This window comes from Protopterus annectens, chromosome 2.part0 (genome assembly GCF_019279795.1).
Source record: "Protopterus annectens isolate FY-2018-M chromosome 2.part0, PAN1.0, whole genome shotgun sequence".
Taxonomy (NCBI): domain Eukaryota; kingdom Metazoa; phylum Chordata; order Ceratodontiformes; family Protopteridae; genus Protopterus; species Protopterus annectens.
This window is the reverse complement of record NC_056728.1, coordinates 783,225,254-783,238,539: the sequence shown is the minus strand read 5'-3', so window position 1 is coordinate 783,238,539 and position 13,286 is coordinate 783,225,254. Positions and strand designations below refer to the sequence as shown.

Genomic DNA, 13,286 nt, shown 5'->3' with positions numbered 1-13,286 from the left:
CTCAAGAGATAATATTCCTGGGTGCAAGCCTAAATACAACTGCCCAGATGGCTTATCTCATGCCAGACAAACAAAAGCAACTGGCTACTTACTTCAAGAATTTGGCACAAAAACCCACTTATCTGCAAGGAAAATCCTGCAGGCCTTGGGTTTCATGGCATCCTGCATTCTACTAATTCCATAAGCCAGACTGCATATGAAAAAACTACAATGGTATCTAAAAAGTGTTTGGACTCAGCATTTCCACAGCCTGGAGACAGTAATTGCACTCATCCCCTGCCTGCAACAGGAGTTTCGATGGTGGGCAGAAGCCTGTCACCACAACAAGGGTCTGCCATTCAGTTTACCCACAGCAGACAGACACTGACAACAAACGCATTAGATTATGCCTGGGGAGCCCATATGGCAGGAAAAGGTATTCAAGGCACATGGCCTGCAAACCAGATGCACCTTCACATCAATCAAAAAGAGATACTAGCTGTACAAAATGCCCTGACAGCTTTCAAGGACCTGCTTCATCCAGGACAATTACTGATAAAGACAGACAACACTACGGTTATGTGGTACATAAACAAGCAGGGAGGTACACATTCCTACCCCCTCTGCAGACGAGCAATGATCTTATGGGACACAGCATTGGCACCTCAAGTTCACCTGCAAGCACAATTCCTGCCAGGAAAAACAAATACTCTAGCAGACAAACTAAGCAGAAACCTCATGGATCCCCACAAATGGAAACTGGACCCACATGTCTTCAACATGATAATAAAGAGATGGGGATGCCCAGACATAGATCTATTTGCCTCCCCTCACAACTGCCAATTAGAGAGATTTTGCACAAGGATTCATCACAAGCAAGCATGGAAAGTGGACGCCCTATCCTTCAGCTGGAAAAATCTAACAGTATAATCTTTTTAGTGTTGTCTATGTTCAGGACCCATTTGTCTTGGTTAATCCTTTGCCAATTTGAAGAGAAAAGTGCTAGTTTTCCCCCTAAGGGGCCTGCCAAAATAAAAAGAGCTTGGATCTGGTAGAGGAAAGTCATTGGGACTGTTTCCTGTAAGAGTAATGACTGCAACAGTGAAACACTATGAACATCAGGCTCTTCCATAAGAAGCAGTATCCTATAATACTCAAGGGGGGAGAGGAATCTAAAAATACAGATGCAGTGATTTTTTTTAAATAATAAGCAAAGTGCAAATATAGAAACCCCCTACCAGATACATCCTCTTCTAAAGTTCAGTTTAAGAGCCAGTTCCTACTCGTGTTTCAGTTTATACTGCACTCTTCTTAATTCTTTAAATCTCTAAGATGATGTTATACTGAGACGCTTCAATCTCCTATTCAATCAAAATACATATGATCAGGTCCAGGGAAAGGATCAGTTTCTGGAACCCAGACATTCGGAATGGGAAATAGGAGAAGGAGCAGATAATGGTCTGTTGTACATGCATATGTATCACAGACACACGCAGATGGCATACTCAGTTTTCAAGTACTTCATTATCTAAAATTTGCTCCATTTTTCTACCTCCATTCCATGTTCCTCATCACTACTCGATGGCTAACCCAGAAAAATTTCAAGATGCAATTCTGTAATTCATAAATCATTTTCACAGCATGAATAAATAACCATCTTCCTTCGTTCTGACTAGTTTTCAGCTCATAATTGAATAGGGTCTTTCCCTGCTTGACAAAGTTTCATTAAATAGAAAAAGTAAACCTCAGACATGATGAAAACAAAACCCAAAGCTAGTAACATGCAACAGCAATACAAATGTGCATTAGTGTACCTTGGATAAAGAAGCAGACATGAAACCAACAAATGGTTAAGACAGACAGAAGAGAGACAGACCGGGGGGGAATGTCTAGTTACTGCAGAGTATAACAAACTCACCTTGTATAACCCAATACCTGGATCAATAAGGAATGAACGAGAGGATGTTGACGGCTGACTATAGGCTGAACAGGCTGGCTTTCTCCCACTTTGGTTCTTTTTAGAGATGACAGAGGCAACTTTTTGGTCCTTAATGCCACCTGGACCATCAACGGATGGAGAACGGACCAATAGCTGAACAATATCATTCAGTCCAACGTTGTAGTCAAATAGAGTATGCCCATCTTCAAGCTTGAAACACAAAACACACAAGATGCAATGCATTACTCAGCTTCCACATAAACCTGGTATACATTACCAATCCATAAGTTCATATTCAGCAGCAATATCATGCCAAAAAAATACCACTCAATTAGTGACTTCTCAGTGTAATACTTTCAAATCAACTATTCCCAACCTCACTTACTCCAAACAAGAATTTAACTTCATAGATTCATGGGTAGGTACTAGGCTAACTGCCCGAAGGCATTTATAAGCCTAGCCAGAATGTGCAGGCTTTCGCCACCCCCTTAGGATTAGTTCCCTCTGCCTCTGTCCAGCAGAGCCATTGAAGTGATCCCTTGTAGATTGGAATCTTGTTCCAGAGCATGGGAAGTCTCTGGGACAGGAATCTATCCCTCCAGCATGTCCTATTTATTGTTGTGGTGAGGTTTAGATCCCTGGAGCATGTGGCTCGAGGGGATAAGGTTTTCTTTAGGTGGAGCATGTCCATAAATTCTGGGTTGGACATGGCCTTGTATGTCAGGCAGAGATCACCTCTGAGTAGGCGGTATGCAACAGAGTACAGCTGGGGTTTCTTCAGTAGAGCTGCATAGGGCATCTGCTTGAGGCCAGTGATCCTCTTGGTGAGGCACTTCTGTGGTCTTTCCAGTTGTTGCAGGTGTCTTAAGGTACATCTCAAATGGGGCACTGTGCTCTATATGATGGGTCTGATGAGTGATGCGTAGAGGGGCCCAATAACCTCCTTCGATCTGGATGCAAACCCTTTTGTGATTAGGTGGGTCACATAGGATTTTCTAACCACTTTGACAATGCGATTATCAAAGAAGAGGTTACTATCTACTTGGGTCCCCAGATCCCTTATTAAGTCTTCTGTATTTAGGGGGCTACCACCTATGTGGTAGCTTGTGGGTATTTTGTTTTTTCCAAAGGGGATGACTATGCACTTTTTGGCATTTAGCTTGAGGCCATGGTTTTGACACCAGGTATCTGTCTCAGTGAGACTCTTTTGGAGGATGTGTGTGTCAGCCGGAGAGTAAATTATAGCCCCTAGTTTGCAGTAGTCTGCGAACTTGGTCAGCCACAGTCCTCCTGTGCTTGCTTGTACCTCTGAGAAGTACATGCCGAACGTGTGCGGTCCTAGGAGTGAGCCCTTGAGAATGCCACTTGTGACCGGTTTAGAGTCAGACCTAGCCACCACAACTCTTACCATGTGGGCTCTGTCCGTGAGCCAGTTGGCAACCCATCTCATAACTTGGGGGTTTATGTTCAGGCTGGTGAGCTTGTCTAGAATACCAGAGTGGGGAATGGTGTTGAAGGCCTTTGCGAGGTCTAGGCAGGCTGTGTGGACCACCTTTCCCTCATCTATAGCCTTGGTAACTGTCTCAAAGTCAACCAGGTTTAGGAGGCTTGATCTGCCCTTAAAGCCGAACTGGGTAGGGTCCAGTGTTTGGAGGTTTCCAATGTCTCGGTTAATGAGATCCAGGATGATGCGCTCCATAGCTTTTCAGACCAAGCTAGTCAGGCTTATAGGGCTATAGTTCCCAGGGTCCGTTGTGGCTCCGCCTTTGTGGAGGAGAATAACCGTTGCTGTGCGCCACTCTGTGGGCACGTAGCCTGTGGAGAGGCTGAGTTTAAACAGTATGTTAGGTGAGGGGTTAGTTCATCTTTGAGCTTGTGCAGGACACAGCCTGGGACACCGTCCGGTCCCACTGATGCTGTGTTTTTGGCTTTGGAAAGGGCCGTTTTAACCGGCGCGTCTGATTTCAGGGGCACTACATTCTTCTGGTATAGTTATGGGCCCTTTTGATGGTGAAAGGGGAGTGAAGTTTGCATTGAACCTGTCTGCCAGGATGTTGGCTATATCAGTCGGTTCAGTGTATTTTGTGTCATTCTGCACCAACTCCAAGCAGATCTGAGACTTGCCACTTAGATTCTTGACATAGCTAAAGAATGCCTTGTGGTGATCTTTGGAGTCAATGGCAATTTTTCTTTCGAAGCTAGCCTTGGATGATTTTGAGAGAGAAGGTCGTTTCTTGCTGATACTGATCAGGGATGTCTTCCCTTCTTGGGATTTTACTCTTTTATGTGCTCGTTTCCTCCTTCTATTGTATAGCTTGTTTATGGCAGGGGTCCAACAGACTGGTTTCCTTTTCTTGGAGAGAGTCTTGGTTTTGTTTGGGATAGCATGATCCATGCATTCTTGTAGGTGCCCGTAGAGTGCATTAATAAAGGATTTTGCAGCTTGGACAGTGTTATCCTTTAGCATGGGGGCTTTGAAACTTCTCACCTCGGTCTTAAGTAACATGAAGTTGGTTTTTGAAAAGTTTCTCATGGTGGTTTGTTTGACCAGGGGTGGTGGCAGAATGTGGATATCCACAGAGATTAGTTTATGGTCAGATCTAACCAGAGAGGGGTGTGGAACACCGGTCGCCCATGTTGGTGATGACCAGGTCCAATATGTTGTCAACTCTGATGGGGGTGTTGACCAGTTGATCCAGGGCATTTCAGTTTATAAATTCAAGGAAATGTTGGGCAAGGGAGTTTGTACTTGAGTGGTTCTCCCAGTTAATGTTTGGGTAATTGAAACCACCCAATAACAGGGTGTTTGGTAGGACCTTTATGCTTCCCAGTGTTTCCAAGAATGCGGTGTGGGGGTCCTGGGACATGGTGGGTGATCTGTAGCAAGCTATAATTCAAATAGCAGTTTTGCCCGTTGTTAGTTGCAAGTAGATGATCTCTGAAGCATCGTGCTGTGCCACTAACCTGGAGGTGTGGGTATCCTTGATGAATATAGATACTCCCCCGCCTTTTATATTTAGGTCCGGGTTTTGTGGCCGAAATGTATGGTAGGAGTTGTAGCCTGGTAGTGCTGGGGTGCTCTCTGGAGCCTTAAACCAGGTTTCTGTTACTGCACATATAATCGATTTTCTCCATACTGAGGAGTGCCTCGAGTGCATGCATTTTTAGGTTTAGACTTCTGGCATTGAGTAGCATTACCCTCAGTTTTTTGTTACTTGAGCTATTTACGGCATGACATGACAAAACATCCAAGATAAAAAATGTTATGGCTTACACTGAACTGTGATTATCCAAATATTTATTTTATTTCAATTTACTACAAGTGAAACTCTGTAAACAGTTAAGTGAGCTGAAGACTTTGCACACCCTTTTCAACCACTGAAAAATCAGAATACAAGCTACAATGGAAATTTAGAGCTGGGACAATGTGCTAACAGGTTACTGTAGTCTGCAAAAAAGTTAAGGGGAACCTGAATAGCAGAGGTTAAGAGTTCAGAGGTTGAGTTTTGTTTTTACATAACAAATGGATAATATACACAGTGGAAAAACACAGTCGCACAGTGGCACTTTGAAATAGAGAACAAAAATGCAATAATAAAAACCCATAACAGAACAAGAGTAGTAAGGGAAGCATGAACTATGAAAGAAAAGGGGGAGGAGGAATGATAAAACTGACAAAAAAAAGTATCCTTGAAATGCTTTTGAATGAGGAAGCATGAGAGAAACAGTAGGAAAAAACACTTTTTTCATAAAAGTTAAAATTTTCCATGGTTTATTCTTCACTCACACAAAATTACCCAGATTGAACGTCTCGTCTTGTGCCCCACTAAGTTAAAGCACCCTAGGACTTAATTTCACAGTTCCAGATCCCCACAGCTCATTCCTCACAGCATCACAGTGCCCTGTGACTTGCTTTGCATTTTACAGTTGTGTGCCTTTGTGCCGCATACCTCCCAGCATAAACTTGCAGAACTTTATTCCTCCTGCAAAGTCAACGTCACAGTCACATCAAAATTACTATGAGCAGAGATGTGGAGTGGATTATAGGGAAAGCCACGATTTCTTGATGGAATTACTCAGTCGGTAAGTTTTATATGAAGACTCGAGGAAGAAAACAGTGTGCGAGTGTGACAGAGACAGACATACCACAACACACAGGCCCCCCACACTGGTATGCATTCTCAGAAGTATGTTGTTGTCTTTTGGCTTTTCCCTGTTAGGGGTCGGCACAGCGGAACTCCGGTCCGCTAATGATTGGCAGTAGATTTTTTACATGCCGAGTTGCCAGCTCTGACGCACAACCTCCAACGAAGGTACGGCCCATTCACGCAAGTCTCCACACAGAAGACACTCTAGCTGAGAATCTAACAGGACAACGTCTTACTGTGAGGTGACAACGCTACCGCAGCACCATCAACGCAGTACTGCATATGAAGTCTTACAACTCAAATCCCTGTTATTATTCAGTGTCTTCTTTCTCAACGATTTTTTTTCATAAAACCACACATTTTATGAGGAAACTAAAAGGCAAAAATTATCTGGACATCCTGAAAAATAATGAATATTTGAGAGATATGCCCTCTCCCATTTCTTAATATGAGAAAGGGCTGCCGACATCAAGCGGGAAAATGTTAACCGTCATCCTGCTCACTGCCTGCTCTGTAGCTGGGGGACGGATTCGAACTGCAGAAGTTAGTAACCTGTTGCCTCTGCATTCTTCTTCATGGTTATACAGCGCAGACACTGGACGACAGAGCTTTAGAACTTGCATTGCAACTCGTGTTCATAGGTACAGAGGAGGTTACTAGGCTAATGGCCCTAGGGCCTTTACAAGCCTAGCCATGTTATACCAGTGATCCCTAACCAACCTTGGTTTCATGGTCATTATTAGCAGAGTAAGCCTATGATCAGTACCAACTGCCCCTGTCCATGAGGGACATAAGTGCCATCTCTAGAGTGAATTTATGGTCTCCCATCCAATTGTCTAGGTTGCACTTGAAGAGGGTTATTGTCGATCTCTATTTCACGTTAATTGGGAGTTTATTCCAGAGGAGTGGTAATTTCTGAGTTTCATTAAATCTCAGAAAAGGAATCTAGGCCCTTTTGTGTAGCTGAAATCTTTTTTAATTTCGGTCTTTGCTGACTGGGTTAGTCTCATTAGGCCAGTGCCCTCTTGTCAAGGGAGACCAGAGGTTCATAGGTAGGAACTACACTAACGGCCCAAGGGCGTACGTATGCCTAGCCAACAAGGTTCTCTGGCTTAAGCCACTCAAAGTTACTTTCCTATGCCACTGTCGAGCAGACACACAGAAGTGATCCCCGGGGTGTATTTCCTATTTCCCATCCACTCATCAAGATTTTCCTTGGAGTGCTAATGAAGAACTTTGCTTGACATAGATGGGTAGCTTGTTCAAGAGTATGGGAAGTCTCTGGGACAGGAATCTATCCCTCCAGCATGTCCTGTTTATTGTGGTGACAAGGTTTAGGTCCCTAGAGTGTGTAGCTCGGAGGGATTGGGATTTCTTTAGGTGTAGCATGTCCAACAGCTCTGGGTTTGGCATAGCTTTATATGTTAAGCAGAGATCACCTCGGAATAGGCGATATGCTACAGAGTAAAGATGGAGTTTTTTGAGGCGATCAGTGTAGGGCATTTGTTTGAGGCCAGTAATCCCCTTTGTGAGGTACTTCTGTGGCCTTTACAGCTGCTGCAGATGTCTTGTGAGGTACATTCCAAAAGGGGCGTTGTACTCTATAATGGGTCTGAGTGTCGAGTAGAGGGGAACAATGACCTCTTTTTCCTGGATGAGAACCCTTTTATGACTAGGTGTGTCACGTAGAAAGACTTCCTGACTACTGTGGCAATGTGACTATCAAAGGAGAGACTACTGTCCACCTGGGTCCCAAGGTCTCTTATCACACATTCGGTGTTAAGTAGATTGCTGCCCATGTGGTAGTTCATGGGTACAGAGTTTTTACCAACGGGGATGACACTGCACTTTTTGGCATTGAGCTCGAGGCCATGGCTCTGACACCAGGCATCTGTCTCAGCGAGGCCCTTCTGTAGGATGTCTACATCATTTGGGGACTTGACTATGGCTCCTAGTTTGCAGTCATCTGTGAACTTCGTTAGCCAGAAGCCTTCTGTGTTTGGTATCTACTTCTCTGAAGTACAGGCTAACAGGAGAGGTCCCAGGACGGAACCCTGTGGTACTCCACTTGTCATTGCTTTGAGGTCAGATTTGGAGTCTGCAACTTTTACAGTGTGGGTTATGTCAGTGAGTCAGTTGGTAACCCATCTTGTGACGTAGGGATTTATACCTAGAGTTTAGCTATAATTCCAGAATGGGGGATGGTGTCCAAAGCCTTGGCGAGGTCAAGATAGGCTGTGTGAACCACCTTACCCTCATCTACGGCTTTGGTGACTGCCTCAAAGTAGTCTATCAGGTTCAGGGGCATGATCTGCCTTTCACAAACCCGAATTGGGTGGGGTCCAGAGTTTGGAGGTTACCAATGTCTTTGTGTAGGAGTTCCATGACGATACGTTCCATGGTCTTGCAGACCAGGCTAGTCAGGCTAATAGGCTGATAGTTCCCGGGATCGGTGGTGGCTGGCCCCTTTGTGGAGTGGGATAACTGTTGCTGTGCGCTATTCAGTGGGCATAAAGCCTGATGCGTGGCTATTACTGAACATGGTGCTTAAGTGCGGAGCCAGTTCGTTCTGAAGTTAGTGCAAAACACAGCCTGGGATGTTGTCCAGTCCCATGGATGCTGCGTTTTTGGCTTTAGAGAGTACAGCTTTTACCTGCGTAGTTGTGATTACAGGGACTCTGCATTCTTCCTGTATAGGTATGGGCCCTTTAGGGGGTGGGGGGGGGGGGGGTAAAGTTAGCACTGAACCCATCTCTGCCAGGATGTTGGCAATACCAGTTGGTTCTGTAATTTTCGTGCCTTTATGCTGTAACTCAGAGCAGATCTGGGTGTTGCCATCAAGATTCTTGACAAAGCTATAGAATGCTTTGTGGTTGTCCTTGGAATTAGTGATTATTTTGTTTTCGTAGCTAGCTTTGGAGGATCTTATAAGGAACCTTAGCTTCTTACTGACGCTGACCAGGGAGCTCCTCCACTCATGGGATTTTACTCTCTTTTGCAACAGTTCTGTTGTACAGTTTGTTTAAGGCAGGGGACCACCAGATTGGCTTCCTCTTTTTTTTTTTTTGGCGGATAGCATCTTGGTTCTGTTTGGGATAGCACCATCCATACACTTGTGTAAGTGTTTATATAGAGTGCATTTGTGTGGGATTCAGCAGTTATAACTGTATTGCCCATCTGCATGGGTGTCATGATGTTCACCACTTCTGTCTTAAGAAGCATGACGTTGGCTTTGGAGAAATGTTTTACTGTGGTTTCCTTAATGGGGGTGGGGGCAGGATGTGGATATCAAGGGTGATTAAGCTTATGGTCGGATCGGACCAACGAGGAGTTGACTTCAGGTGTGGAACACCGGTCACTCATGTTGGTAATGACTAGGTCTAGGACATTGTTGCCCCTGGTAGGGGTGTGGATAAATTGATCCAGAGCACTGGAATTTATGAATTCCAGAAAGCGTTGAGCAAAGGAGTTGGTACACTAGTAGTTTTCCCAGTTAATGGTGGGGTAGTTGAAATCGCCCATTATTAAGGTGTTTGGTTGAACCCCAACATTTTCCAGTATATCAACAAAAGAGGAGCAAGAATCCTGGGGCATGGTGGGGTATCAGTAGCAAGAGTTTTGCCCAGAGTTGCACTTGGATAATCTCGGATGCATTACGCTGAGCAACTAGCCTGGAGGTGTGGATATCCTTAAAGAATATGGACACCTCCACCTTTGATGTTCTGGTCCAGGTTAGATGGCCGCAAAGTGTGGTACGAGTTATAGCCTGGTAATGCAGGGGTGCTCCCTGGAGCCTTGAACCAGGTCTCAGTCACTGCACAGATACCGATGTTCTCCATTTTAAAGAGTGCCTTGAAGGAGTGCATTTTGAGATTTAAACTTCTAGCACTGAGAAGTATTACCCTTAGTTTTAGCTTGCCTGTTCCTGTTACGGTGGTGAATTTGTCATTTGAACCTTGCCTAAAAAAGGCACTATAGGGGCGGCAAGAGCCTTAGCCAGTATCCAGAATCCCAGGGGCGACAGGTGCAGGCCATCTCTGGCAAAGCATTGTGGTCTGTCGACCATGTCATCCTAGGCAGACAGATACTGGATCCCCTTAGAATGACACTAGAAGCTTAGCCAATTGTTATATTTGTACTTGTTGTGGAGTGACCAGAGTGCGTGGGTTATGTGGCAGAGCCTGGCACCCGAAAGGCAGCAGACAGTAACCTTCTCCTTGTTTAGCCTGGTGAGTGGGACATCAGTGTGCCTGACTATAGAGTCACCTATGACTAGTGTGTTGGGTACTTTGTTTTGCCTTATGGGGTGTGGTTGGGTGGCACACACAGTCTGTGGGCTATGTGCCATTTGGGTTGTGTTGAGGGGGTGGAGGTTGCTTGCATTTCTGCTTTGGAGGTCTCTGTCGCTTGAGCAGATTATTATTGAGAGCCTCCACAATTTTTTTTGTGTTTCTATGTGTGGACTTTGGTGGTCTAGGTTTAGTGGGACTATGTGAGGAGTGTGGTGTGGTGCAACTGTTTACCTTCTCCTTTTGTCTGTCAAGTTCAGTCTTGGTTGGAGAGAGCTTTACCTCCAGTTTGACTAGATAAGTGCATCTCTCATAGGTTGTAGTGTTGGGTGGTAGGAGGAGAGGCTCGTCTGTGTACATGAGGCAATTGCTACATTGCCCCAAGATGCCCAGATTCATCAGATAGGCAGGAGAGGAGAGAACACTGGGAGCTGACCCTTGGGCATGCCTGAATAAAAAACTATTTTCCTCTAGGCAAGTGAAGAAAGTGAGTACAACAGCCGTTTTTCTTTAAGCAAGTGAGGAAAGCAAGTACAAAAACGGTTTTCCTCTAGGTAAGGAGGAAAGTTGAGTGCTATAGTAATTTGTAGTTTATTTAGTGCTTACAACAGTTCTGAACAAGTGCTGAGCACAAAGAAGCAAATTCAAGTGCTAAAACTAAGAATCTGCACCTGAACTAGACTAGCTACAGGAAAGAAACAAGTGCTAATGCGGGCTTTTAACTCAGAAAGTTGAGAGATAGAAAAATTGCCAAATGGCCAATAACTACAATTTCTGGGTCAGAACCACTCCTTATGTGGTAGATATATTACCTAGTGCTTACCACTCCCACTGATAAGCTAGCAGGCTTCCTTCCAACACAGACAGGCTTGGGGGGCTGAGAAGCTTACAAACAGTCCTGGACCTTACAAATATACCCCACATTTGGGGCCGCCATCTTTTCTTCCCGACCCTGTACCTGGCTGCTGTGCTCCCTGCCTCGGTACTCAACCTACACTGTGTGCTTCGGTTTGCCCCCACACCAAACAACTGAATTTAATCTGCTGGATGCCACAGAAATAAAATCTAACTAAAGGAGTGGCTACTGGCTCCCAGAGAGATTTTTCCCTTTCTATAAGCCAGTGAAAGTATGTATCGTTATAACCAAGTGTTATATATAACTTGATTAATGTTCAAGCTACTGCTAGGTTAGTCAAAGCTTCCTAGTCAAGGCAGCCAGCAGCCAACCCCCCCCCCCACCTAATCTCCTTGATGTATTTCTTCTTCTAACTCCTTACCTATCTTTTCTATCTGGTCCATTTCCACCTTTCACTTAGCCTGCCATCACCTATAGAAGCCCTTGCTCTTGCAATTAACTTACTATCCACTAGGTGGCGTCACTCTATAAGCTATTGTATTCCAAATCGCTATACACTTACTAATCCTACCTCTAGGTCATTGTCCCCAGCTTTTTCTCCGACCTTTTACCATCTCTCCTCGTTCCACGTATCCTTTTTCCTGCTATTTTCTACCAGCCTTAATCTCTTCCTACCAGCTTCATTTTTTCCTCTCACTCTCTCCCTTACAAACTCCCATTCTTCCAAACTTACCTGCTGAATTTCTCGGACTTCACTGATTGATTGTCTTCCTTGACAGAACTCTCTCTTGTCTCTGTTATCCTGCTGTCTTATCCCCCCTATCTCTGGGACACTTGGTCATCTCCCTACCTTGCAACCGCAAGTATTTCTCCATATCCTCCCCGCATTACTGTTAACTGTGATTCACTTCTCCCTCCTCGTCTACGACCTCCGGCACTAAGCTCCTCCCCCTGAGACTATTCCTACTATCTCCCTGCTAGCCCTACTCCTTATCTCGCGTATTTTTTTCCATACCTGTGTTGGTCTTTATACCCTCCCCCTCAGCCCCTTTGTCCCTTCCCACCTTACAAATATACCCCACATTTGGGGACGCCATCTTTTCTTCCCAACCCTGTACCTGGCTACTGTGCTCCCTGCCTCGGTACTCAACCTACAGTAAGCGAACCAAAGCTGTGTTACTGCTCATTGTTTAATATTTCATTAGTTTGCTTTTCCGATGTACATATTTAACTGTAGATGTGACAATTAAGGGGTTGTACAATGTTTACTGCTGCTGTTGTGAATGCTTACAGCGTTGAGCACGTGTGGCTCTTTACTCAACGTTTGTTAGCACACTGGGAAGAAATTATGCTGTATTACTTCAAACTTTGAATTTCTGTGCTGTGATGTTTGCTCATAAAGGGAATTGCTTATTTAAGCCTTTTACTGCTTAATTTTAGTGGCTTGTTACTGGTTACGTACTCTCAGAATACCTCTCCGAGTTAGAACTGAGCTAGTGTAACTGACGCTGAAAATCATTGCAGCTACTTGGTATTGCCCTACTTAAGGCTCAGATAGCACTCGCCTTGTCTGTAACTTTAAATCGCACGTTCCTCTGGACAGGTGCTTCCTTTTACACATGGTAGACTTTACTCATCATAGTTTTCGCCCACCTGCCTATTTTTGAACTACTTATATCACATCATTCAAGTGGAGCTTTTTGAGCTGTTTCCTAAACTCCTGCAGTGTTTTCTAGGGTAAAACATTAGCAAGTATTCCTGATTTTTTACATTTTCCCTCCACGAATCCTGTGCATCCTTTTTAATCTGGTATCAGTCTATAGCAATTGCCGGACAGCTTTGCACAACTCTAAATAGCAAATTCTGTGCGTGACATTGATATTTACTATATTTACACTTCCCTAGGTGAGCAGCGCTACTACGAACGAGCTTTCAAAGCGCCCTACACCTAGGATTTTAATTAATTGCACCTTTAGATGTGTGGCACTGATATATACTCAATATACATAGCCCTAGGGCCCACAGCGTTGTACTGACTGAGCTTTCACGACAACTTGCACTTAGGGCTACAACTA

General features: G+C 44.5%; 1 protein-coding gene across 1 annotated transcript in view; it reads right to left on the bottom strand.

Moving 5' to 3' along the window:
* UHRF2 (ubiquitin like with PHD and ring finger domains 2) overlaps positions 1-13,286 on the bottom strand; it is a gene marked incomplete in the record, with an annotated part of 1,200,358 nt that overhangs the window by 980,858 nt on the left and 206,214 nt on the right. Inside the window, 1 exon segment of the mRNA XM_044061084.1 lies at positions 1,898-2,128. Coding sequence (XP_043917019.1) covers positions 1,898-2,128 — 231 coding nt within the window.